The 27,761-nt window shown below is 34.6% G+C and overlaps 3 protein-coding genes across 6 annotated transcripts; 2 read left to right on the top strand and 1 right to left on the bottom strand.

The window, feature by feature from the left end:
- Positions 1 to 377: 377 nt before the first annotated feature.
- On the top strand, positions 378 to 9,489 carry kmt5aa (lysine methyltransferase 5Aa). The gene is made up of 7 exons (XM_051910695.1): positions 378 to 644; positions 2,423 to 2,579; positions 2,690 to 2,900; positions 4,299 to 4,386; positions 4,470 to 4,529; positions 4,612 to 4,802; positions 8,645 to 9,489. The coding sequence occupies exons 1-7, from the start codon at positions 636 to 638 to the stop codon at positions 8,853 to 8,855; spliced, it is 927 nt and encodes a 308-aa protein (XP_051766655.1). The 5' UTR covers positions 378 to 635; the 3' UTR covers positions 8,856 to 9,489.
- Positions 9,490 to 11,030: 1,541 nt separating this feature from the next.
- snrnp35 (small nuclear ribonucleoprotein 35 (U11/U12)) lies at positions 11,031 to 12,994 on the top strand. Its single transcript, XM_051909802.1, has 2 exons — positions 11,031 to 11,177; positions 12,122 to 12,994. Exon 2 carries the CDS (start codon positions 12,122 to 12,124, stop codon positions 12,893 to 12,895), a length of 774 nt encoding a protein of 257 aa, XP_051765762.1. The 5' UTR covers positions 11,031 to 11,177; the 3' UTR covers positions 12,896 to 12,994.
- An 832-nt stretch (positions 12,995 to 13,826) lies between these two features.
- On the bottom strand, positions 13,827 to 27,466 carry rilpl1 (Rab interacting lysosomal protein-like 1). 4 transcript variants are annotated; one of them, XM_051909799.1, is made up of 9 exons: positions 26,938 to 27,466; positions 23,852 to 24,002; positions 21,089 to 21,207; positions 20,648 to 20,893; positions 19,721 to 19,891; positions 18,401 to 18,555; positions 18,165 to 18,269; positions 17,072 to 17,159; positions 13,827 to 15,918 (listed from the first exon to the last, which is right to left on the bottom strand). In XM_051909799.1, exons 1-9 carry the CDS (start codon positions 27,223 to 27,225, stop codon positions 15,913 to 15,915), a joined length of 1,329 nt encoding a protein of 442 aa, XP_051765759.1. In that variant the 5' UTR covers positions 27,226 to 27,466; the 3' UTR covers positions 13,827 to 15,912. The 4 variants fall into 4 exon arrangements, with proteins under 4 accessions (XP_051765759.1, XP_051765758.1, XP_051765761.1 ...); XM_051909798.1 differs by lacking the exon at positions 17,072 to 17,159; XM_051909801.1 differs by lacking the exon at positions 19,721 to 19,891 and having other exon boundaries at positions 26,938 to 27,465.
- Positions 27,467 to 27,761: the final 295 nt, after the last annotated feature.

Genomic DNA, 27,761 nt, shown 5'->3' with positions numbered 1-27,761 from the left:
GATTTATGATTTACTGTATTATATTATATATTGTGATATATTACTATACAATATATTATGATAGATAGATAGATAGATAGATAGATAGATAGATGATAGATAGATAGATAGATAGATAGAATGAACAATAGTTAGATAAATAGAGAGAGATATTATATACAGATTTAGGATTTACTGTATTATATTATATATTGTAATATATTATTATACAATGTATTATGATAGATAGATACCTAAATAACCATCCTAAATAATTGTCTTATTTTGTTTGTATATTTTTTTAATTAATAATAAAGCAGGAAGCGTGAGCCGCCTAACAGCCCCATCTTCCGGGCAATTTGAACACAACTTCCAAACATTATTGGTTATTTAAATGCTCACATGGTTTCCTCCCGTGAATGAGATAAAAGTGCAAACATGGCGGCGTGAAACTGTACAAACTAGCTCGGATGGAGGAGCATTAATTAAAACAGCTCGAAAGTTTCTTGTTTTTTTTTTCTTTCGTGAACACGGAGCTGTTTTTGAATGTCCTCGTTCCCCGCCGTTTAGAAGGACAGAAGTGTAGAGGAGAAAACACTGGACCGGACTGGACCATCGTCTCGAAACAATAAGGCTCGAAGAGAAAGTGGACTGAAATGAACGGGGTAGGTTACACGGCTTGTTCGCCACAGATGATGATGATTTGACGCGGTTTGATGGCAGAATAATAGCAGACTGTGTTCTGATGATTCTCTAAACGGCTCTTATCCTCAACTCTCCATCCGAAACACACCAACTCCACTGACTGATTCTGGTTCCTGTTTGATAAGTTGTATGAATGGATGTGGCATTGTGCGTGTAGTCAATGGGATGTACGATACGTGTATTAGTACAGTTATTTAAGACGTTTAAAGCAGATAAAAGAACAAAAGCGCTGCGGCGTGCGGTATTATAACATTGTGAACCGCGCGAGCGCTGCTGTTACAGGCCCAGTGTGGGCGTGTTCATCAAGCATCAATAACATGTTAAAGCGACATCACAATCACTACATGTTATAGAATTTATGATTGAGTCAGATGTGATATTTTGAAAATCACTAGTCCCCTCCAGTTGAATATATATATATATATATATATATATATATATATATATTAGTACTATTACATTTGTTATAAATTTTATTATTATTACCACCACAAGTAATTTTAATTATAATTTGATTAGTATATTTTACTCTATGTACTATTACATTTATTATTAATGTTATTATTACCAAGTAATTCTAATTTTATTAGTTTTTTTACACAATGTTTACTATTACATTTATTATTATTATTATTATTATTATTATTATTATTATTACCACAAGTAATTTTAATTATAATTTATAATTAGTTTATTTTACAATATGTACTGTTACTTTTATTATCACCACCACAAATAATTATAATTTTGGTTTATTTTACTCAATATGTACTATTACATTTATTATTAATAATAATAATAATATTACCACCACAAGTAATTCTAAATTTATTTTACACAATATTTATTATTATTATTTTTATTATTATTACAAGTAATTCTAACTATAATTTATTAGTTTATTTTACACAATATGTACTATTACATTTTTTTATTATTATTATTAATACCACAAGTAATTCTAATTTATGATTAGTCTATTTTACACAATATGTACTATTACATTCATCATCATTATTATTATTATTATTATTATTATTATTATTATTACCACAAGTAATTCTAATTTAATTAGTTTATTTTACAAAATATGTACTATTACGTTTTTTTATTATTATTAATACCACAAGTAATTCTAATTTATGATTAGTTTATTTTACACAATATGTACTATTACATTCATCATCATTATCATTATTATTATTATTATTAGTACCACAAGTAATTTTAATTATAATTTATAATTAGTTTATTTTACAATATGTACTGTTACTATTATTATCACCACCACAAGTAATTATAATTTTAGTTCATTTTACACAATCTGTACTATTACATTTATTATTATTATTATTATTATTATTACTACCACAAATAATTCAAATTATAATTGGATTCGTTTTTTAGACAATATGTACTATTACATTTATTATTACTATTATTAATAATATTATTACCACATCCAGTTATAATTTGATTATTTTACACAATATGTACTATTTAATTTGTTATTATTATTTATGTACCCAATGTGTCCTGTTGTGTGTACCTGATACCTGATTGCCTAACTGTATATTACTATATTTTTTGGACCTGTATGTTTTTTTTTAATTATCGATGGAATGACAAAAAAAAAAAAAAAAAAAAAAAAACAAAGCTTAGAGGCGCAGATAAATTTCCACTGCCCAGAAAACTCAAGTCAGCTGGCAACTGCTTTCTAAAAGTCGCTGTTTTTCAGGACGTCATATGCAACGGACACTCTCCATTTCACCGTCTCTTGAAGCACAGCAGCTCGAAATCACAGCATCATGAAGCTATCTCCGTCAAACTCATCCAGGACGGGAAAACTTCACGATTATTCTGCACGCAAAATGAGCCACAGAAGCATGGAGATTGTAAGGATGAACAAAATGCATTATCTGTCTGTCTTGACATTGGTGATGTTCACTGCATGAATGTGTCACATCTATATTTGTTGCAAGTCATTCATTTCTGTGAATTGTAGCCAGGAGAGGCAGTACTGTAAATGGTGAGTTCATCCTCCCAAAAATGGCTGTGAATGAAGAGCTGCAGCACTCGGTGCACAGAGCAGAGGAGCAGACGCGTCAACTGCACTGCACTGCGTCATACATCCACGCCAGCAGTGACATCACTTCCCCCAATCATAGGAAACGACCCCCTCGTAAACTTAAAGTAAAGAGATCCACACAGAGAATGTAAGTCAATGGTGAATTTGAATCGCAGAGGTTAAAGGGATAGTTCACCCAAACATAAAAATTCTGCCATGTATGAGTTTCTTTGTTCTGTTGAACACAAAAGAAGATATTTTGAAGAATGTCGGTAACCATATATTTTCTGGTGCCCGTTGACTTCCTTTTTCCTTCATAAAATGGAAGTCAATGGGGTCCATCAACTATTTGGTTACCAACATTCTTCAGAATATCTTCTTTTGTGTTCAACTGAAGAAAGAAATTCATACAGGTTTGGAACAACTTGAGGGTGAGTAAGTGATGACAGAATTTTCATTTTTGGGTGAACTATCCCTTTAAGATTACAATTTTAGAATATTGTTATAACATTTTTGCACAAATAATGAAGAAATTAGTTTGTTCTGTTCAGCCACTTGTCAATCAACAATCTTGTCCAGCTTTTTCTAATGCAATTTCATTTATAGAATTGTCAAATTGCTGCATTTTAAGTCCTTAAATTTGTGTATATATATATATATATATATATATGATAATTTATATGTGTGTGAAGTTAAATATAAAAAATATACTGAAAATAAATACAAACAAATTTTATACACACATTTATATACATACACATATAGACTTAACATATACATGTCTGTATATATGAGTAGATGTATATACACTTTTTTTTTTTTTTAAATTTCAGAAAAAGTAATGAAAGATTTTACACTAAATATATATATATATATATATATACAAACACACAGAGTATATATACAGTATATAAACAAATATATATATACGCAGTTTATATACTGTGTGTATGTGTGTGTGTGTGTGTGTATATATATATATATATATATATATATATATATATATATATATACACACACACACTGTCCTTAATATATATATATATATATATATATATATATATATATATATATATATATATATATATATATATATATATATATATATATGCATATAAAAAATGTGTATATTTAATTTCAGTTAATGTTTATTTCAAGTAATAAAAGATTTTTATATATATATATATATGTACAAAATGTACTTATTTTATTTCTGCTAGTTTTTAAGGCAATATTATTTTAATTTGAATAAGCTACAAAATAACTATATAGATGCATAAAAAAAACTATTACAGATGATAAAAATTCTAGAAATAGCAGACAACAAAATTACTAAAATTATAATCTATTTCAAAATAAAAACAAAAACTATAATAGTATATCAATTATTATAAAATAATATCTATTTTATTATTAGATATTATATCCCCCCCCACCCTATATATTATATATTAACAAATTATCAATACACATTATTGTAAAGAAAATAATAAAAAAAATTCTCTTCTTGACATTCTTGGATTACGAATCAATTTTTGTTTTGCAGTGCTGATACCAAGAGCTCTCAGTGCCGAAAGGTTACAGATTATTATCCCATCAGAAGAAGCTCCAGAAAAAGCAAAAGCGAACTGAAGGTAGTGTGCAGATTTTGTGCTCTTCATGTGTTTCATCAGCCAAAGTTATGATATTGATGTGTGTGCCTGTTTTCTGTCAACAGTGTGAAGAGAAGAGGCACATAGACATGCTGATCACAAACGGGATTGAGAATGGAATGATGGTAATCTTTGACAAAGTGAATTGAGTTGAATGTTGAACTCTGCTGGACGGACACAAACGTGCCTTCATGTCGGTCTTGACAGGTCAGGTACATTGAAGGAAAGGGCAGGGGAGTTTTTGCCACACAGAAGTTCCAGAAAGGGCAGTATGTAGTGGAGTACCATGGAGATCTGCTACAGATAACAGACGCCAAAAAAAGGGAGGCTTTATATGCACAAGATCCAACCACTGGCTGCTACATGTATTACTTCCAGTATCTCAGCAAAACATATTGGTAGGTTCAAGCACCACACCCACTTTCCACTTGTTTTATCTAGTTTTTCTTGAATTTATTTTAGTGAAATTGAAGCAAACTGTCCTAAAGTCAACATTAAAACAGTTTGAAATACATTTTCACCTCTGTAGAAGAAAGTAAATGTCGCTGATTGTGATTTCATGCTGACAGTGAAACCAGAAACCTTTTAAGCCAAGTGAAGTCATTTATTTATCCACCTTTTTCCTGACAAGCCTACTGCGTTTTGAATTATAGGAGGCACTTCTGGTTTGGGGAACTTCCATTCAAAAAGACTAAAACAAATCATTTCAAATGATAAGGTTGCGCTACAAATAATCCTTATCCGTCAGTTTGACTGAGTGAGCTGTCAGTTTTCCTTCATGTTTTATTTTCAGACGGCAGAAGAATAACGTAACGCTTGGTATTTTAATGTGAAATGGTATCTTAAGAATATCTGTGGCAAGAGCTCTTTTCAGTCGCTGAATTCTTTTCCTCAGGATTTTTTTCTTTTTTTCGCTTTCTGCTGTAATAGTATGAAAAAGGACAACGTACACTGCACACTTGTGGTCTGCTCTCCTGATTTAATTTACGATATATCCTATGAATAATTCACTGGAATGCATAAGAAACTCTCATTTTTGTCCCCAAATCCTCACGTCTGTTTGTTTTCACACGGATGCTTTAAAATGTAATTGTCTCCCCTTTTCACTTTTAGTCCCTGTTAACAGTGTTAAATGAAATGTTATCTGTCAAAATGACAGAAAGCACTTTGAAATATTATCATGCAATGCTAAAGTTTATGAACATTTTTGATTAAGGCAACATATGTCACATATATTACTACAGTTATATTTAACCCGTCCGTAATATTGCTGTGAACAGAATCAAGTTTTGGGGGTTATTCGTAGTCTGTTGAAAGTACTTTGTTGATGCTTTTACACTTTTAAGTTTCCTTTTAATGTTCAATGGTTGAAGGGTAAGTAGAATGTCAATTCATTGTACCCAGTAAAAAAAAAAAAAAAAAAAGCAGCAGCATATTGCATTCATAAATTGAGCCTTTCACTGATTGTTTACAGTTTAACGGAAGTTACTCCCATAATTCAAGCAAAATGTCATGGGGCGTAGGAAAAAGGAGTATAGCGCTGTCTAAAAAGGCCTGTTTATACTTGTTTTGGTCGATTGAATCACAAGTGGACGACACTAAGTAAATACAGGTGTAAACTTGTCCACTTTTGACCACTTCCAGAGGTAGAGCACCTACTCTCTGCCTACTGACCTAATGCGTAAACATTGTGGGTTCAAAATTATGCATTAGCTGTGGTCTTACAGCTATCAGAGCAGAAATGAAAGCTCTCTCTACATTTACCTGCCCATAGACCGACCCCTTGAAGAAATCAGTGGACACAAACGGATGGATCTACTTGATCGGATCGTCTACTTGTGGTCCGATCGACCAAAACGCATCTTAATACCAGGTGTAAACAGGGCCTAAAAGACACTTAATATCCAGCAATATTATTGATTTGACTGAACTGACACTAATTGGATGAGAAAAACTTGAAGTGAATTGAGCTGTCTTCTGCTTTATAGCTGAATCTAATTTTTCCAAAATGATGAATTTTGCAACATTGACACTTATTGAACTGAACTGAATCAACATTGACTCAAGCTGAATAATGAAATGACTGTCTTCAGTAGAGCCAGGGCTGCTGTTGACACTGTTCTTACGTTATGCTTGTTCGAGATGCATCTGCGCTGCGCAGACTGATCGACATATGACATCGAAGTACCAAATGGAGAGCATACGACTTTTGAATCGCTCTTGCGGTACTTTGATGCCATATGCTGATTGGTCTGTGCAGCGCCGATGCATCTCAAACAAGCCTACTCTCACACCACACGTCCATATTCTCTCGCAGTGGAAAACATCGCAGAGCAAAGAGGACACGGCCACTGACAGACAAGACAGAGTAGATTACTTTTGATATGAAAACAGTCTTAGCTTTCAAATTTTGTATGCTTTAATATGAAATTGAAATAATAAATACTGTTTTGTCGCTCTTAATGTGGCGTGACGGATCACTGTAGTGATTCAGTTCAAGCGGCACGTGAGCCGATCATCTCTTTCTCTTTACTACTAGTTATAGCAGCAAATAAACATGAATGATACATACCTCAGAGGGTATGTTGAAAGAGCCAGTACACCTTACTAAAATGTATCATGTAATCTCTCAGTGTTTCAACACGGATAAAACAGCTTGTAAATAATGTCACGTATCATTACATTTATCTTAGAAAAGCCACTCCATAAACTGTATAGGTGAGAAAGCATTTCACAAAAAAGCACTATATTACATATTCATATTTTTACTCTAATACCATGATAATGTTGTTATTATTATAAAAACGGCCTTATATGCAATTGTGTACAAATCAGTTGTTAATTAACCTTTAAAGGGTTAGTTCACCCAAAAATGAAAATTTTATCATTAATTACTCACCCTCATGTCATTCCACACTTAAGACCTTCATTCATCTTCGGAACACAAATTAAGATATTTTTGATAAAATCTGATGGCTCAGTGAGGCCTGCATTGACAGCAAGATAATTAACACTTCAAATGCCCAGAAAGGTACTAAAGACATATTTAAAACAGTTCATGTGACTACAGTGGTTCAACCTTAATGTTATGAAGTGACGAGAATACTTTTTATGTGCCAAAAAACAAAATAACGACTTTATTCAACAATATCTAGTGATGGGCGATTTCAAAACACTGCTTCATGAAGCTTCGAAGCTTTACGAATCTTTTGTTTCGAATCAGTGGTTCGGAGCGTGAATCAAACTGCCAAAGTCACGCCCCCCAGTGGTGAACCATTGAAATTTCGAAACGCTTTTGATGTAATGAAGCCTAGTTTACTGAAATCACGTGACTTTGGCAGTTTGATACGTGCTCCAAACCACTGATTCGAAACAAAATATTCGTAAAGCTTCGAAGCTTCATGAAGCAGTGTTTTGAAATCGCCCATCACTAGATATTGTTGAATAAAGTCATTATTTTGGGTTTTTTTTTGGCACACAAAAAGTATTCTCGTCGCTTTATAACATTAAGGTTGAACCACTGTGGTCACATGAACTGTTTTAAATACGTCTTTAGTTGAAGTGTTAATTATCTTGCTGGCAATAATATGACCTCACTGAGCCATCGGATTTTATCAAAAATATCTTAATTTGTGTTCCGAAGATGAACGAAGGTCTTACGAGTGTAGAACGACATGAGGGTGAGTAATTAATGACAGAATTTTCATTTTTGGGTGAACTAACCCTTTAATAATAATGTACCAGCTGACAGGGTTCCCTATATGCCTATAGCTTACAACATTAGTTGAGAAAGAAGCTATAAGTATATCCATGTATGTATCCAAATGAATCAGTATTGAATCCAGATCGAAATCAAATCGCAAGCTCATGAATCGATCAAACACTCAAAATTCTCACTCCAAGCTGAACTCAAAAGTTGGCAGCCCTGGTAGAGCTGCTAATTGCTGAATTGAACTTGTTTTATAATGTATGACATTTATAGTTATTGAACTGATCTGAACTGAGCTAAATAATGTTATTGTCTTGCTACAGCTGCTTTACAGCAATTTCTATTAAGCACGATAAAAGTGGCTTGACTTTTCACAATACACATTGTTTCAAAGAAGCAGATTAGAGCTGGCCGATAATAATATAGTTTACATTTTGCGATATACTGCATGTATGCGGATAAAGTTGCTTTATATAAAGAGATGGGCAATAATAAGCTCTGTCTAAAACATGTGCGTTTGTTCCCCAACAGCGTGGACGCTACAAAAGAGTCCGATCGATTGGGAAGGCTCATCAACCACAGTAAAAACGGCAACTGTCAAACCAAACTCCATGACATTAATGGAATACCTCATCTTATCCTCGTGGCCTCCAGAGACATCCAGGAAGGAGAAGAACTCCTTTACGACTACGGCGACCGCAGTAAAGCTTCGATAGAGGCTCACCCGTGGCTAAAGCATTAATGTACTGAGAGAGGAGGGAAAAACACCTTGTTTCTTAACTAGACAGTTTTTAATGTAATTATTGCCTTAGTAAACAGAGAATGTTTTGGGCTAGTTAGTAAGTGTATGGGTATGTTACACAGTGACTTACATGGCAAACACGTTAGATTGCGGTACATATTCGACGTGTCCTACTTTTAAGATATTTATCCTGCTCTATGACATGCTAGTTTCGGCACATTTCTTTTTGTATATTTTATATATTGGTAGATCAGTGCTTCCAAAGCATGCAGTTATAGTCCAACTTTCTGCATTTTTATAACGTTTTCTTAATCTAATCTAATGTAAGGTAGTAGAGGCTTAGCAATAATTATTTATAATGCCCAAACATTTATGTTTGAAGCAGAAAGCCTGTGATGCTAAAAGGAGCGGCATTTTAAAAAGGTTCAGAAAACTGGAATGTGAAACCAAACTTTGATATCATTTGAAATGTTACCGTTGTACAATGCTGGGTGTGTCGTGATTAACCTGAACAAAGCTGTACCTGTTACACAAAAAGCTGAGTGTTGATGACCAAAAGCTCCGACGGAGAGTTTTCCAATCAATCTGTATGAGATGGTAGAGATGCATTGTCTAAATAAATGATTTTATGCAACGCTCTGTTGCATTTGCCTCTGTTGTCGTATATACAGTGCTGTCCATAAGACAAAGCTTTTTTTTCAAGTATGTATCTCAGATTGTGTCAGCATAATTCAACTGAAATTCACTAAAATTGTTATTTCCCATAACAGCAGCACATAAGCTGACTTCAACAAACCTGATAATCATGTTCTCCAGCATGGGTTGAGAGATTGTTTCAAAGCATTGAGTTTCAGTGGATGCAAGAAAATTATATTGACAAGATCAATCTCACAAATTTGCTTATTTGATTAGTGACCTAAAAATTTAGCAGAATGTTTTCAGTATAATTATCATTTTTTGTCGTAATTTTCTTTAGTTTTAATTTTTAAGTTCTAAAAATTTTATATCCAAGTTACATTTAAACATCCCAGTTTTTATTGTGGTCTTACACTTTTTAAAAGAAAGATTATATTCTTTAATAATTTTTATATTATATATATATATATATATAAAAAATGGTATTTCTACTTAAAAGGCAAAGCTGCTTTAAGAACATCTCTGCTTTTTTAATTAATTATTTATGAACAAATAAGATAATTTAGATATAAGCAAAAGTTTCTTGAACATTTACAGCAACAACAATGGATGACAGCATTAAGAAAAAAGAAAATGAAAGAAATGGGTATAAAAATACAGTAATACACAATTCAATGTACAGAGGTAATAGATCAAGTTATATTACATTCAACAGTTCATCATATAATTTCACAGTTTTGACACTTTTTTTTTGTTGTTAATTGTTTTTAGAAAACATTTGAAGAAAAAAAAAGACTGAATTTCCAGAAATTACAATCCAGATGAACATTACCATATTTATATGTGATTTCATTAGTGGGGTATATATTATGCAAGATTCTTAAGTGTAGTTCTTTAACTTTGTTGGGGATACAAAATGTATATGGTAAGAGCCATGCTTTTCTATTAAGGAATTCCCCCCAAAAAATTCCCCTGGGTGTGATTCATTTTCTTGTCTGAAACACATTTCTTGTAATCTTATTACAACATTTTGGGTCATAAATGCTCTTGTCTTCGACCAAAAATTTCTGTTCACTCTTTACAATCTCTTCAAATGATAAATGACACCTCATTAAATAAACAAGACCATTCGGTATAGCTTTAATCATTGTATGAAATTCCTTATGAACAACAGGGAAGTTGTGTATAGACATGAAATCATAATAAGAATAAATATTCCCTTCTGGATCTATTGCATATCACAAAGATAGTCAATTCCTTTCTCATGCCAATTCTTAAGAAAATTTGACTCGTTATTTGCTAGAATACTTTCATTATTCCATAGTTTCACTTTCTGAGGGACATTGTTTACATGCCAGTTTTATGGGGAGCTTAGAAGGGGAGAAGTTACCTTTTTATAGATATTGTGTGGGATAAAGTACTGTATGGAGGCGGGTGAATTGACTCAATTCTTTACCCAACTAACTTTGTATGTTAGTATTAGTATTATTAATTTGTAACTATTTTGTACTCTTGTAACTAATTTGTACTATAACTATTATTTTGTTTACATGTGTTATCATGGACAAATAAATGGGTATATGACAGACCATGTCATGTCCGGTTACGTCAGCGACACGAACGCGGCCTGTCGAACAGAACAGCTGAAGTTTCCACACGGAGAGGTTTAGACGGCGCACCAGCAAGGTTTGTTTTGATGCTTTATTTTATTGTAACGTTACTGTGGATATTGTTATGAATGACATTATTCAGAATTACAAAAAAATTAAATATCAATTGTATATGTGGTGTCAGTGAATTCAAAGAGATATGACTATGAGTTAAACACTAAAATTGTACAGCACATTATATCTTCGTGTGTGCTCAGATTTGGATATATATATATATATATATTTTTTTTTTTTACAAGTATAAAAGCAACATCTTAAAACCTAGTGAATCGCCTAAGTAGACAAGATTTAAAGGAGTAGAGAGAGGCCGTTTACTAGGTACAAACGGTCAGATGTTCTCGTTTCACTGATCATTCTCAAGACATGCTGGGTTATTATTAAATAAAACTATTAAAAACTTTTTTGTTAACTGAAATAAAGCGTTGCCAACTAACTGAAATAAGTTTAAGTTGGAGCAGTAAAATTAACTGGAAATAAACGAGAACTAAAACTGAAATAAAAATAAATTAAACCTAAAAAAAAACGCAACACAATTACAAAAAATATAAAAATAAAAGCCAATTCAAAATAATAATTATAATAGAGAATAAGAAACCAAATACTAAGACATTCTCAAATTAAAATACGTCTTTTCGCTAGGGTTGTCTTTGGACCCCACGTTATGATTGAGGTTATAATTCACACAACATTTGTGTCCTTATTTACTCACCCTCATGTAATTCTAAAACTGTTATGCTGTTATTTCCACTGAACACAAAAGAGGTTTTTTTATCCAGTTCATAGTTATCAAAGGCTGTCAACCTCTACATAATACCATAAAATTAGTGAAAACGACTCGTAAATTTAAGTTTCACAAAAATGGTGAGGGGTTAATAAATAATGATCAGAATTTATTTGAGTGAACCATTTCTGTAATACTAGAATTTTGCATTCATTATTTTTCTAAAACTCTACCATCAGATGATGAGCGAGTGGAGTCCTGTGGCGAAGGTTTACGACCCTCTCAAAGCGGGCAGTATCGATGGCACAGATGAGGAGCCCCACGACAGAGCCGTGTGGAGGGGCATGCTGGCCCGCTACAAGCCTAACAAGGGCGTGACCGGTGACCCTCACCTGACGCTGTTCGTGGCCCGCCTGAATCCGCAGACGTCTGAGGACAAGCTTCAGGAAGTCTTCTCCAAATTTGGAGACATCCGCAGGGTGCGTCTGGTGCGAGACATTGTGACGGGTTTCTCCAAACGCTACGCTTTCGTTGAGTACAAGGAGGAGCGTTCGGTGAAGAGAGCCTGGAGAGACGCCAACAAGCTGGTCGTGGACCAGTACGAGCTCTTTGTGGACTTCGAGCAAGAGCGGACACTCCAGGGATGGATTCCACGCCGACTCGGAGGAGGCCAAGGTGGCAAGAAGGAATCCGGTCAGCTGAGGTTTGGAGGCAGGGATAGACCTTTCCGGAAGCCCATCAATCTGACATCCATGATGCCCCAGAACCGTTCAGCAGATAGATGGGATGCATCGAGTGGGAGGGAGGAAAGGCAAAGAGACCAAGAACAAGATAGGGAACACGGACGATGGCGGGAGAGGAAAAACGACTGGGATAGAGGGAATGATCGGAATGATAGAGGTTACTACAAAGAGAAAAGGGACTCTAAACACCACCGGGACAGAAGCCGAGAGAAAGACTCTAGCAGAAAGGAAGACAGACGACACAGAGACTCTTACAGAGACCGAGAATAAACTTTGCATACATTCAAGACTCTTTTCTTTAGTCTATACTGTTTTTTTTTCCCCACTAATGTGATTTAGTTTGAAATAAAAGTTCATCTGAACATGAAACTGCTGCCATTATTTACTCATACAGAATGGAATGACATTAAAGGATTAGTTCACTTAGTAATTAATTTACTCACCCCCATGTCATCCAAGATGTTTGTCTTTTTTCTTCAATCGAAAAAAATTAAGGTTTTTGAGGGAAACATTTCAGGATTTTTCTCCATATAGTGGACTTCAACAGGGACCAACGGGTTGAAGGACCAAATGTCAGTTTCAGTGCAGCTTCAAAGAGCTCTACATGATCCCAGACGAGGAATAAGAGTCTTATCTAGAGAAACATTCGGTCATTTTCTAAAAAAATAAAAATGTATATGCTTTTTAACCACAAATGCTCGTCTTGCACTGCTCTGCGATGCGCCACACATTACGTAATCATGTTGGAAAGGTCACACGTGACGTAGTCCGTTTTCAGAAAATGGCCGATTGTTTCTCTAGATAAGACTCTTATTCCTCGTCTGGGATCATATAGAGCTCTTTGAAGCTGCACTGAAACTGACATTTGGACCTTAAAACCGTTGGTAACTGTTGAAGTCCACTATATGGAGAAAAATCCTGGAATGTTTTCCTCAAAAACCTTCATTTCTTTTCGAAAGACATAAACATCTTGGATGACATGGGGGTGAGTAAATTATCAGGAAATTTTAATTCTGAAGTGAACTAATCCTTCAAGCTGAGTAAATAATGACAAAATGTTTAATTTTGGGTGAAGTATCCCTTTAAATTTTAATTTCAATAAATGGATTTTGTACCATAGAACAACTAATTTGTCATACAAATAAAGTTTCAATGACTATCAGTTGATATCTGAAATGAAGAGCAGCAACCTCTGACAATGCATGGTATAAAATAGTTTAATACACAATGAGATGAGTTATGCATAATCCTTCATGATACATTTGATCCAGTTCTTGTTGCTGGATATCATTCTCAGTTCTGGAGTTTGCCATCACGTCGAGTGGCATCACTAGCTCTTTAACAATTGAATTAAGGCCCATGGGCATGAATTTCTTGCTTACAAAGCTGCCTTCATCAACACACTTTACCATAGTCACACATTTCCATGCTTTCTCTAAACACTTCTATTATTGCCAGTGAAAGCACCATTCAAGCAATGCAAAACCGCTGGTGAATGACATTTGTCCATGTGATAGATACTTCAGCCAGATGCCAGTAGTAAACTATGGATTATTAATATTGTTCTGCTTTAATGTGCTGCAGAAACACTTGACGACGCATAAAACTTTGTTTCATGATTCCAGGGTTTAAAGACATGATCCAGGTTCTTAAATGCAGAACTATACGACATCCTGTCAATTACCACAGAAAATAAGTTTGACTTGCCCCTCAGTTCGTAAAAACAAACACAAAACGTGCGATGATGCACGTACAATAGAAGTATATGGGGTATTGCAATGGGATAAATGGTAAAATACAGTGTTTTGAAAGTGTAGCCACATTCTGTGATAAAATCACTGTCATGACCATGTATAGTCACTAAACACGGTGTGTAAATACGACGTGACGTCATACACTACAGTTCAAAAGTTTGGGGTCAGTAAGATTTTTTAAAAAGAAATTAATACTTTTATCCAGCAAGGATGCATTAAATAAATCAAAAGTGACAGTAAAGACATTTATAATGTTACAAAAGGTTCTATTTTAATTAAATGCTGTTCTTTTGAACATTCCATTCATCAAAGAATCCTGAAAAAATGTATTATGGTTTCCTCAAAAATATGAAGCAGGACAACTGTTTTGTTTTGATTATAAATGTTTCTTTAGCAGCAAATCAGCATATTAGAATGATTTCTGAAGCATCATGTGACACTGAAGACTGGAGTAATGATGCTGAAAATTCAGCTTTGATCACAGGAATAAATTACATTTTAAAATGTATTCAAATAGAAAAGTTCTTTTAAATTATAATAATATTTCACAATATGACTGTTTTTACTGTATTTCTGATACAACAGAAGAGACTTCTTTTAATGGTAAAAGTAACCTCTTCCCACAAAACTTTACTTCAAAAATTCAGAGGCCCATTTCTGCTTTTAATCTTTATGATTTTAAATTAATTTAAAATTTTGCCCCATAAACTTCCATTCCAAGTGCATTACTGTAAATACAACATCTGTTTGTTGTTACAAACTGAAGGACAAGTCGAAATTATTTTCTGTGGTAATCTACATAATGCCATGGAGGATTTCAAGTTTTGAACGTCAGATATTCCTTTAAATTCTCAACATTTCAGTGTGCCAAAAGAATCAGGCTACTGTGCAATTTCAAAAAAAGTTTTAAATATGATTAATCATATAATGCCACCATCTTTTTCAGACGATCTCTGGCTTGGGTATAGCTACTTTTTTCAGCCACATGCGAATTCATGGTTTCTTGCCATTGTGTCTCGTTCATAATTCAATTTGAATTAAAAAATAGATATCTATCTTATCTACTGAAGGCATCTTCTCTTTACACATCATCAGAATACTGTCTGAAATCTTCTATTCTTCTGCGTCATCCGCTTACAGTAACTCGCCATTTGCAATAGCAATAAAATGTCTAACTATCTAACAAAATAGGCACATAAAACTCCCTCACGGTATCTTTGGGTGAAGGTAAGGGCCACTATCTATCAGTAACTCTAAACGGCCCCGTCCCCCGTGTTCCCTTTGTGAGCTTTTGTCTCATCTGCTTGCAGACGTTGTACTGTGAAAGTCGACCATGAAAGGGAGCGTAAACGTTGCATACGGTCACATGGTGCAGGTTAGCGGTTAGTGGAGCGTTGTGTTCGTTACATGTGCTGTAATGCCTCCTGGGCCTGTTCTGTGTACACGTCATCTTTCCCCGCCCACGAGCCGAAGCCGTCACCCAACTGCGGCATCCTCCTCTGCGAGCCTCGGGTTTTGTCCCGGGAAAAGAAGCTAAACCTGTGAATGTAAGACAGGACATCAGCATATTTTGTTTGCAATGTGTCCATAAACTATGATTAATGAACTAGATTGTTTCATTTACATTTGGGTGTTGTTGAGAAACACTCAAGAACTGTTCAAGTGTAATTTTTTATTGATAATAATGCACAGCCTATTTATGGTTATTTTGCACAAAGTAATATCATATTTCACACCAGAATCAAAAGACAAAAGTTTTTTTTTTGCATTATTTTCATGACAATTTCCTACTCAAATTCTCATTACTGTAATGTAAAAAAGTCTGTAGATTATGCTTTTCTTAAATAAAAGCACTATAAATAAGATGAAATCTGCATTAATAAAACAAATAAATTCAACACTGTACTTGGTGTAAAATCTAATGTGTATATATATATATATATATATATATACATATATTTATATAAATAAAATAAAATAAAAGATGAAAACCTATATATATATATATATATACACACATACATATGATCTTTTGGCATCATATAAAATAAAGAATGCCAGAATGAAAAAAACATATAAATATAAATATTTATAAATATGCAGAAAGTGTTTATATTTAAATATATATAAATTTTTGCTTAATTTCTTCCTTTGATTTTGGCATGAAATATGAGCTTTTGGCATCGTTGCATATCTATATTCCCCGCCATTTACACAAATATAATTTCTTGCTCAACATGTTTCACCCTACCATACCCGTATCCCTACTGTATCACTAACGTCTTTCCGGATATAAACTAAGTTGCATAAAGCATCTCACAAACGCTCTTGCTTGACATTTCAGCTCATACAAGCAGCGACAATCAAGCGTTCAATCTCCCTGCGCATCTATAAAGCACTCTTTTAGTTGACACAATGTAGTGACACAATGTTATATAACTGGTTACAGCGCAGCACGAGTGTTAGAGGAGTGAGCGGGAGTTTGATTCTGACTGGCTGATTCTAACGATCCTCCTACTGATTGGTCACACAGATAGCCCCACAATCAGCCAATCAGAATGTGCTCTTTACGGTCAGTGGCTCTAATGAGGGGGGTGAGATGAGGGGGCCATGCAGCTCCATCACATGCAGGGAGGATAAAGGTGTTAAAACAGCAAAGAACACAAAGGTGAACCACCAAAAAAGGTCGTACAAGGGAAATAAGTCGTCTGATTGGCTGTAAAGTGGGGTCATCTGGAATCAACCCAGCCGCCACCATCGGCATTATGGCTGTGAAGATCCTGTTACAAAGAGGCACAGATATGGAGAGTTGAGCAAAGAGAAGATACACCCAGAACCACCTGTAGTGTCCTGTTTCTGAAGACATTCTCCTACTGCTGTGTCTTCAGATGCATATGGCAGCATTAAAGATGGTCATGCCTTAAGATTTTAGTAAAATAAGGGTATATGGATGCCAACATGTGTCATATAATGTCATAAAACTCTGAATGTGTCTGTCAGCCTGCAGTTTAGTGAATGTGTAACTGCTTTTTAATGGTCTAGTGTTCATTTAGCTCAAACAGCATGTCATGGGTTCAATTCCCAAGGAATGCATGAACTGGTAAAATGCACACTTTGATTGCAATGCAAGTTGCTTTAAATATTTACTTTGTATTATCGCACAGTTCTATATGTAAAGTTGGATATATATTATATTCAACTTTATTCACATACCTACAGTACACTTATATAAAGTGATTTATACTATATATAGCAAATCTCAACTGCTTGATTGTTTATTTCCTCACAAAAAGTAACTATATTATCGCACAGGTCCTGTAAAGTTGGATATATAAGTATGTCCAACTTTATCTGCATACATACAGTATACTCACATAGGGTGATATATACTGTACTATATAGCATATATCAACAGCTTGATAGCTTGTATTGTCACAAAACTATATTATCATCCAGCTCTTATCTGTTAAATGCGACCAAGGCATGAAGATATTAAAATATTATAAACATTAACATCATGATTTTCTCTAAAACTGCTTTGAAACAATATGCATTGTGAAAAGTGCTACATAAATAAATTTGACATGACTTGAGAAATGCATAAACATTTCTAAATCATCACCCTTGACGCTCATAACATTATCTCTTTTCCTACGCTAAACCTTTATTTTTGGGCGTCTCATGTGCGCTCCCAACACAAGACCAAAATTATGCTGATTTATAGGATTAAATATGTTTGTAATATATGTATGTGCAAGATGTTTGGCTCTTTTAGCAGTACGCACAGTCGTTTTATCCCTGACTCGGGCTGAAAGTTGGAGCGAGAGCTGGGCCGAAGGGTAGGAGAGGGGTCTGGCAGGGATGGGCCTGTTTCCTCCTCCTGTTCTTCACTGTAAATGTGATTAAACAATAAGTCATATATTATATATACACTCATATATTAAATTATTTGTAATAATACATATGAAATTTCTTACAGATAAATATGACTGACCAAATTGTAAAAATTTAAATGGCTAACCTTCTGTAATAGGCGATTTCCTCCTGCAGCATGAAGACTTTAGCTTTCAGCTCATTGCGCTCATGCAGGACGTCCCGCAGCTCTTGCAGGGTGAATCGTGGGCGGTTCGGGTCTTTTGGATCTAGATTGGACATGTCATCATCACACAGCGCCTCCTGGTGGATGAGAGGAACACTTACAGTCACTTACACTAGTCTTCATACAGAGCAACTAGCTGCTGAAGAGGTTTAAACTTGAGACACACAAACATCTTCATTATCAGAGCATCCTCAAAATGACACAAAAATCACCCGATTTCACTGCTGTTAATGAACAACAAAAAAACACTCCACAAGACACATTCAGTTGTTTCTAAAGACCATATAAAATCGAAATTAGTTTACTGGCTTTTAGTTCATATCTGATAACTGATTTAATAAGTTAATAAACCTTTACATAGGCACTACGGTTCAAATGTTTGGGGACAGTGAAAAAAATGTATCAGTTTCCACAAAAATATGAAGCAGCACAACTGTTTTCAACATTAATAATAATAATAAATGTTTCTTGAGCAGCAAATCAGCATATTAGAATGATTTCTGAAGGATCATGTGACACTGAAGACTGGAGTAATGATGCTGAAAATTCAGCTTTGATCACAGGAATAAATTACATTTTACAATATATTCAAATAGAAAATGGAACCATGAATATTACTGTTTTTACTGTATTTTTGATCAAATAAATGCAGCCTTGCTAAGGAAAAGAGACTTATTTCAAAAAAAAATTAAAAATCGTCCAAATTGTTGAACAGTGGTGTACATATTAATAATAATAATAAAACAAAATAGATAAAATAATGAATAGCTGTTTGGTACTTCCTGTTTTAATGGGAAATATGTCAGCAGGTAAGAAAAAAAATATTTCATGGCGTCTTTCACACAACATCCCCTTTGCTTTCATATCATATGGCCATTGTAAGATTGTAAATGTAAATGAACAACAGCATATGATTGGTGCCTTTATTTTACAGTAGACCGCAAGCTCTCTGTTATGATCTACTATGATCTCATGATCATCAATGAGTTAACATTTAATTCAGTCACATGGTTTGCATTCATTTGCACACATGCAGGCTGAATTAACAATCAGGCTTTCGCCAGATGATGCTCTTCACAGTGAGTGTGTATCTGTGTGAAGGACTAACACGATTAGTGCCCTACTCTTACAGTCTGTTGTACACCACTCGTCCTAGCGTGACTCGTGCAAACAGTCACAGATTTGGGTCAGGTGTTAGTTTACACTCCATGCTATCCTTAGGAGCTGCCGCTTGAGGGTTACCCATAAAAACGCAGCCTCTTCATCATCCTTCTCCTCCTCACCGTCATCTGTCAGGGCTCCAGGGGCCCCTGTGTGGGGGACGAAATGGAGGGGACCCTCCTCTATCTCCAGGCCCCCAGCAAGGAGTTCAGAAGCTAAATCCTGACCCCAGGAAGGGGCCGCTTTAGTCGACTGTGGTTACAAACATGTGGATTGCAAATTGCAACCAACATTTTATCTGGAGTGTTTATTTGAGTGAATAAACATCTGAACAAATCTAGCACAAAAAACACAATCTAGCACAATTTTCATTTCTTCTTTTCAGTTTTCTTTGCCAAAAACAAAACAATGCAATGTCTTTCACATTACATAATATTTCATCATTTACTAATAAACGAGCCAATGTCAAATGAAGTAAATTTGTGAACTGCCTTAAATGTAACCATGTTAAACATTAAATTAATCCCAAAGGTTAACAAATGAACACTGGCAGCCACAGTTAATATATATATATATATATATAATCTTTCGGCATCATGTTTAAATGCATGCATATGTGTGAACTGCATTAAATTAAACATATTCAATTAATCCCAAAAGTTCACAATTTAACACTGGCAGCCCTAATTAATAGAGTTGCACTGTAAATATACTGTCTGCTGATTTTTCTTCTCATCCTAGACTCCTCTGTGACTGTGACTCATTGTTTCATTCTGACTCATTATGGACACCATGTGAACAATGCTTTAGATCACACTTACTTCCTTTAAATAGAAATAGAAATGACTTAATGCTACAGTTGAAAACCGAAGTGTCTCAATTCATTGGAATCAAGCAAAGATGCAATGGAAAATTTCAATTCATAACCCATTTAGCAGAAGAGTTTCTAAACAATATGTATGTATAAAACCAACACAATCGATGCAACATTCATTTACATTCATGTACCTGTGCAGGTGAGGGCGGCCCTACAGGCTCCTCTGTCTCCGCGCTGATCTTGCCCTGTTCTTTCAGTCGCTCCTTAAGACGGACCACTTCCTGTCGGAGGTTACCAAGCTCCTGCTGTCTTGCCTGACCAGACGCCTCCAGCTCCACCTTCTGCTCGATCAGGGCTTTACCCTGGGCCTCCACCACCGTGATCTTATGCCTCAGGTCATGGTTGATCTTCATCAGCCGGTTCAACTGCTGCTGGAGCTGGAAGAAATTCAACAGCATTTGCGATGCATTAAACATGCACAGTATGATGAATTTCAGAGTGAAACCACACATTACATAGGGTGTGACTTTGATGACTTTTCCAGCAAAAAGACTGACATTTTTGTGTCTTGTTTTCTTGAGATAAAAACAGTGGCTGAACAGGTTTTGCTCAGGAAGAACATAGCTCCTTACCGCTTCAACGTCCTCGTTTTTGAGCGTCAGCTCACGGTCTTTGGCGCGGATCTCGTCTCGCTGTTTATCTACAACTTCCTTCAGCTTCTTCATCACCTGCCGCTCCCTCTCGGTCATGCCTGGCATCACAAATTAAAAACAAAAAACAGCACATGTTTGCAGCCTCATTTACTAAACAGAGAACCGACATTCAAAAAAATATCAAAATATAATGCATGTTTAATCGATAACATATTGGCCATTTTTGATCGGCACACTAGTAGCTGCAGGAAGTTTCAGGGTAAGGTTTTTGTTTTGCATGGACCAGGTCACTGGAAAGACACAAGAAGTCTGACAGACACTGTAAGCAAATAACTTCTTGTCTGAGTGCCCATGTTGCTGCTCTTTAAATAGATCTGTGTCCGTGCAGAGCATCTGACACACAACCACTGACACACTTCACGTTTGTCATGACCTAGAAATATAATGTGTTGCTGGCCTTAAATGAATATTCAGAGTTAAATACAACTTAAGTTTTCTGTTAATTCAATTTTAATTATACATACATTAATTATTACAATTTTGCATAGTAAGTATATATATATATATATATATATATATATATATATACACACTGTATATATAAGAGATGCACCGATGTATTGGCCACCGATATTTATCGGCTGATTTTTGATCAATTTAAAACCACTGGCATATCGATTTTAGCATGAAAAAGGCTGAAATAACAAACCGATAGTTTTATAATTAAGAGTTGTATAATGTCCTTATTAAAGAAATATGTAATGTTCTATAATAATAAGTCAACAATGAGTTCATGTTGAGTTCAAGAAATATTTGATCGCAAAAATAATCTCTGAAGGTTGTCATGTTGATTTATTTGTATTTGTTTTGTTTTTTATCTTTGTGCTTCTCTTATAATGTTGGCCTGTTGAATGTTAAATGGATCCAATCCATGTTCAATGAAAATGGCTTGATGATGCAGCAATAAACCTTAATGCATGTGATTCAAATTACTAATTTAAAACATGATCACAGCAGTAATCTACTTTAATGACAAAAGTTCAAATAAGTGAGCAAGTGACAAATATCGGTATCGGCCAATGGTTGCTTGTTAAAATCTGTATCGGCCAAAAAAATCCTATCATTGCATCCTATATACACAGTATATATATATATATATAATAAATCAGATCTAATGAAAGTCACTTGCGATGTTCCACAAGGTTCAGTGCTAGGCCCCAAATTGTTTGTACTATATATAAATTATATTTGTGAAATGTGTCCAAAATATTACAAATTTGTACTGTTCAGGGAAAAATTTGGAACAGTTTCTGAATACAGTGAAAACTGAATTGATGGTTTAAAAAAAAAAAAAAATGGTTTGATGATAATAAACTTTCATTGAATTTAAGCAAAACAAAGTTCATAATATTTAGCAATCGGCAAAGTAATAACAAAGCTAAAATTGCGATTAATAATGAGGAAATAGAAAGAGTGTATGAAAATACATTTTTGGGTGTTATAATAGATCATAAATTATGTTGGAAACCAGATATAAATAATGTAAAAACAAAAATGTCTAAATCCATTGAAATATTAAATAGAACATTAAAATTGTGTATTTCACTTTGTAAATTTAAGAAAATGTTTAAAAACAAGGTGATAAATAATTCTATAATTCAAAATGAATAATTTGTGTATGTAATACTTGAACTATTGTAATAATATCTGAAATGTGTACCTTGTAATTATGTATGTACATTTTGGAAAATGTTGGAAAATATATAATTACTATTACATTTACATATATACAAACAATACATATTTTGTCAGAATATTTGTAGTAATCTCCAGCATGTCTCAGGTGCTGTCCATATAAATTAAGCTGTAAATAACCCAAAATATTATTTTAAGAGCTTATGATACAAGTAATTTCCTGCATTCTATTCAAATAGCTCTTTTTATCTTTAAATCAGTGTTGAGACCGACAGCGGCTCTGGAATGTTTGTGTAAACAGCTGCGCTCTGCGTTTGACACTGAATCAGACTCGTCTAGCAGCTCTGAGAGAGAGACTGTTCTGACGGCAGCGGATCGGCACGTGAGTGTGTCAGAGGCACTGTGGAGTCTCTGTGCTGCTCATGCAGTAATGCGCCCTGCCTCGTCTTCTGTCACATGGAGAAGGGATGCTTTGTGCAGCGTTTGTGTCAGTTCCTAAACGCTTGAAAGAATGTGTGAGAGAATTCCTATGGGCATCACATGTGTTTGCTTTGTATCCGGTACAGGCATGCTGGGAAAACAGAATCTGGCTATGTTCCAAATGTAATACTTGCTTACTACATAGTGCAGATTTTGTGTTTTTAATACAATTTTGTATAACAATATTGTTTTAGAAGTCTGATCAAATAAGTCAAATACAGTACATGTATTTCGTCACATTGGAAATGGAAGATCAAGTGGAGCACAGTGCATTGTGGGATATAGTATTCCACACTATGGAGGCTTGTTTCTGCCATTAAAATAAAAAAATAGAAAAGGTAATTGCGACTTATCATGTCACAATTCTGACTTTTTTCTCAAAATTGCGTGATATAAAGTCAGAAAAGTTGTAATTCTGACTTTTTTTCTCGCAATTGCGAGTTTTTATAACGCAATTCTGAGAAAAAAAAGTCAGAAATGTGATATATGTTGCAACAAGCTTCTATACCACACCTTGTGAGACTGACACAATGCTTTCTTTTTATGAACACTGAGCTTTAGCACTACCTTCCTGTTTCTGTATGTCCTCTTCCGTCATCGGACACTCTTTGACGGACAGGTTGTTGAGCAGCGTTTTGTTTTCCTCCTGCAGCTGGGCGATCTGGGACAACAGATCCTGGGCTTCTCCTCTCCACACATCCTCAACCAACTCCAGCTCCTGTTCTCACACACACACACACACACACACACACACACACACACACACACACACACACACACACACACACACACACATTTCAGAAGTGCCTCATAAAATATACATGAGTGTATATTTAACCACTGACCTTCATTGAAGTTAAGTAATGTCTGAAACAATCAGCAAAAACACACAAAGCAGGAGGAGCATAATAACATCTTCACAGAAGGACAAAAGCTCTATTTATATTAGGGCTAGTCGATATGGCCAAAAAATAATATCTCAGTATTTTTTTGGCTGAATGGCAATATACGGTATATATCTCGGCTTTATCTACATATCTCTATGTAGATGAAAAAAAAAAAAATTCTGTATTTATTAAATAAAAAAAAACAGTGTTGTCCTACAAACAATGTTCATACTGAAGTCTATGAAAACAGATATAGTGAATGTAACCATGTAGCCTATGCTATATATATTATGTGCAAAAACAGGGTTAAAATCACATTACATTCTAACATTGTAACATTACAACATTACGTTGTTGTTTTTTTTAAAGCAGAAGTTAAATTCACTGAAAATAAATAAAAACAAAAACACAGACTAATTATATTAGGCTATTTGATTACTCCATTACAATAGTCACTTTACTGTAACTGCTATCATAAAATACACTTACTTGCAGGTTTAAAGTACATATGACATATGACACATTTATTGTCCAACAACAAATATTTTAGCAAAATGTATATTTTAGTTATTGCACTCTTTTTCAGATGTGCTCATATGAAACTACTGTTTATCGAAATAAATAAATGGTATCGCCTCATTCTATATCGTTTATAAATATATATATATATATAGCATTACAAGTAACTTGAGAAACGTAATCAGATTACTTTTTCAAGTAACTAGTAAAGTAACGCATTACTTTTTCAATTTACAACAAAATATCTAAGTTACTTTTTCACATTTATTGACTAACAGCTCTCCTCATGTTGAGAGAAATAAAGCACAGAGGTGTTGTGTGCGCTGTGTGAACATGATGGGTATTGTAGATCTAGACCAAATGTGAACATCATTTGCACAAAAACATTCAGTATTCCTCAAAATGAATAAAAACAGTGAAATGCAATCTCAGAATTTTACGCAAACCTGTAATAATTAACTATATTAAATGACACAAATATACTTTCCCCTGGTTTCACAGACAAGGCTTAAGCTAGTCCTAGACTAAAATGCATGTTTGAGCTGTTGTAACTTAAAGTAACTTGTACTGACAGATCTTAAAATATGTCAGTGCCATTGTTTTGTCTCAAGATGCATAAAAGCTACTTTTATAAAAGCTACTTAAATGTCCTAATTGAACTAAGGCTTAATCCTGGCTTAGGCTAAGCCCTGTCTGTGAAACCGGGCCTTCATGTATTTAATCTCACTTTATTATCCAATGTCTTCGCTGCTGACCTTCAATGATCTAATTCAACCATTGTGATCTGTCTCCTCTTCACCAATAAGCTGGTGTGTGGTGGGCGTTCTGGTGCAATATGGCTGCCGTTGCATCATCCAGGTGGATGCTGCACATTGGTGGCGGTTGAGGAGATTCCCCCTTCCATATGTAAAGCGCTTTGAGTACCCAGAAAAGCTCTATATAAATGTAACGAATTATACTAATAAGCAAAAATTACTTTAGATTAGATTTAGAGATAAGAGTGCTGAACTTCGTTCTCCTGTATCCTATTCTTGTTTAATCCAGAATGTCAGCACAGCTGAAAGGTTTGTTTGAGCTGCGTCCTCTACTGTACAGGTGTAAATATGCATTTCCTTCAGCCTGAGGCTTATTCATTTCACTTTTGGTGTGAAAGGGCCTTTACATTTGCCAAAAATAGAACTTTGTTTGTTGTTATTAAAAAACAAACAAGCAAGCCCAGCCCAGGAGAGAAAAAGTAATGCAAAAATAATGTAACTCATTACTTCTTATCAAAAGTAACGCAATTAGTTACTTTTTTTTAAGGGAGTAACGCAATATTGTAATGCATTTCTTTTAAAAGTAACTTCCTCCAGCACTGTATATACAAACTCGATATACCGCCCAGCCCTCATTCAAATGTCTGCTCATATGCACATATTAATGTATTTCTCTATTCTTATATAATATGTGAGATTTTTATGTGCTACACTTGCCATAATACCATGGACTTGTTATTCTTTAAAGCAACATGAAGTACCATGTAAATAAACATATAATATATAAATATTGCAGTCATTCAGTACCATAGTATAAGCACTGTATTATAGTACTTACTAGCAGTCACTGATCTATATAGATGACCACAGTATATTTTCATCAGAACAGAGGTGACATAAGCCTTATAAGATCTGGATTTGTCTCATATGTGAGACTCATATGGACACGTGATGGTGATGGACTGTGGTTCAGTTCCATCATTTCCTGTCCAGGGCAGGAACTTTTTCCCAAAGAATTTCCCATGTACACTCTGCGCTGCTTTGTTCTGAAACAACTTCATCCACCAAACGTAATGTACATATGATGTGATGTAATAGAAGTAGTAGAAAAAAACAGTATATATAATATGTTATTAATGATTAACGAATAGTAATTACATATTATAAATTAACATATTAATATTAATTATATATAATAAATATAATAATTTATATTTACTATTTAACATATTTATAATTTTATAAATAAAATATTAATAAATCTTAAATTATATATATTAGTGTAATATTTATTACATGTAAAATTAATATATTGATTATATTTATATACAGTATAATTATATACATATTAATATATTTATTATTTACTATATTTATAATAGTTTATATAAAATATATTTAATATATATATATATTAAAAATTATATATATATATATATATATATATATATATATATATATACATATAAGATGTTCTAGTCTATAAAAGCACCTTTTTATGTTTCTTCTCCTTCTCCAGTCTGTCCATCCGCTCCAGTCGGAGGCGGTCCAGCTCCAGACGCAGCTCCTCGGTCTCTGGACTGATGCTGTTCCGGCTCACCATAACCTCCAGGATCTCCAGCACCCGGACCACTTTGGGCATGAGGCGGGACAGAGCCTCACATCCGTACTGATCAATAATGCGCTCGAACTCCTGACCCACCACTGCGGCGATATCATACACGTCCATCACGGTCAGATCCGCCACGTTCTTCTCCAGCGCCGAACCGAAATCCTCCATGACCGTCTCTGTATGTCCCTGAAGTTCGTTTCCTTCTAAACTTTCTCAGTCCCTTTCAGTAGCCAAACAGATCCCAAAAGCCTTCTAAAACCTCGCTAATGACACCCCGTCAAGGATAAAAGCCATTTCGGGGTATTTTTAGGCCGAATTGGACCGAAATAAGAGTTGTCCCATTGCGGTTCGGTTTCCCTGCCCTTATTTATTCCTCAGAGCGGCGCTTCACCACTGCGCATGCGCACAGCAGTGGCAGCTGATGGCGCTGTGAAATCACTGTCAAGCGTCACACTGACCTAAAATATCTGTCACTCACTGTTTACCAGTTCTTCTTGTGTAGTTCAAATGTGTCGATAAGACGTTAACCCTTGTGAGAAATAGTAAAATTCCAATAAAAATACACACTTGAGCCAAAATGTCCGCAGATGGCATTAACACAGGCAAAATGATCAAAAAAACAAACAAACCTGAAAAAGACAAAAATGTCCATAAGGTCGCATAAAGGTTAAACTTTGTTATATCAAAGGGTTAACGGGTAGTTA

Source organism: Ctenopharyngodon idella, chromosome 10, assembly GCF_019924925.1.
Source record: "Ctenopharyngodon idella isolate HZGC_01 chromosome 10, HZGC01, whole genome shotgun sequence".
Classification (NCBI taxonomy): Eukaryota; Metazoa; Chordata; class Actinopteri; order Cypriniformes; family Xenocyprididae; genus Ctenopharyngodon; species Ctenopharyngodon idella.
Note: the sequence above shows the minus strand (reverse complement) of the source record. Positions and strands in the feature narration are given on the sequence as shown.

Excerpts from the sequence above, each read along its gene's own strand:
- kmt5aa (XM_051910695.1), top strand. Across the intron at positions 2,580-2,689 it reads GCCACAGAAGCATGGAGATT|CCAGGAGAGGCAGTACTGTA; the intron begins GTAAGGATGAAC and ends TGTGAATTGTAG. Across the intron at positions 2,901-4,298 it reads AAGAGATCCACACAGAGAAT|TGCTGATACCAAGAGCTCTC; the intron begins GTAAGTCAATGG and ends TTTGTTTTGCAG.
- snrnp35 (XM_051909802.1), top strand. The coding sequence starts at position 12,122 with ATGATGAGCGAGTGGAGTCCTGTGGCGAAGGTTTACGACCCTCTCAAA.
- rilpl1 (XM_051909798.1), bottom strand. The coding sequence starts at position 27,225 with ATGGAGGATTTCGGTTCGGCGCTGGAGAAGAACGTGGCGGATCTGACC. Across the intron at positions 24,003-26,937 it reads AGGAGAAGAAACATAAAAAG|GAGCTGGAGTTGGTTGAGGA; the intron begins GTGCTTTTATAG and ends GTGTGAGAACAG. Across the intron at positions 18,556-19,720 it reads AAGAGGCTGCGTTTTTATGG|GAGGCGCTGTGTGATGATGA; the intron begins GTAACCCTCAAG and ends CTCATCCACCAG.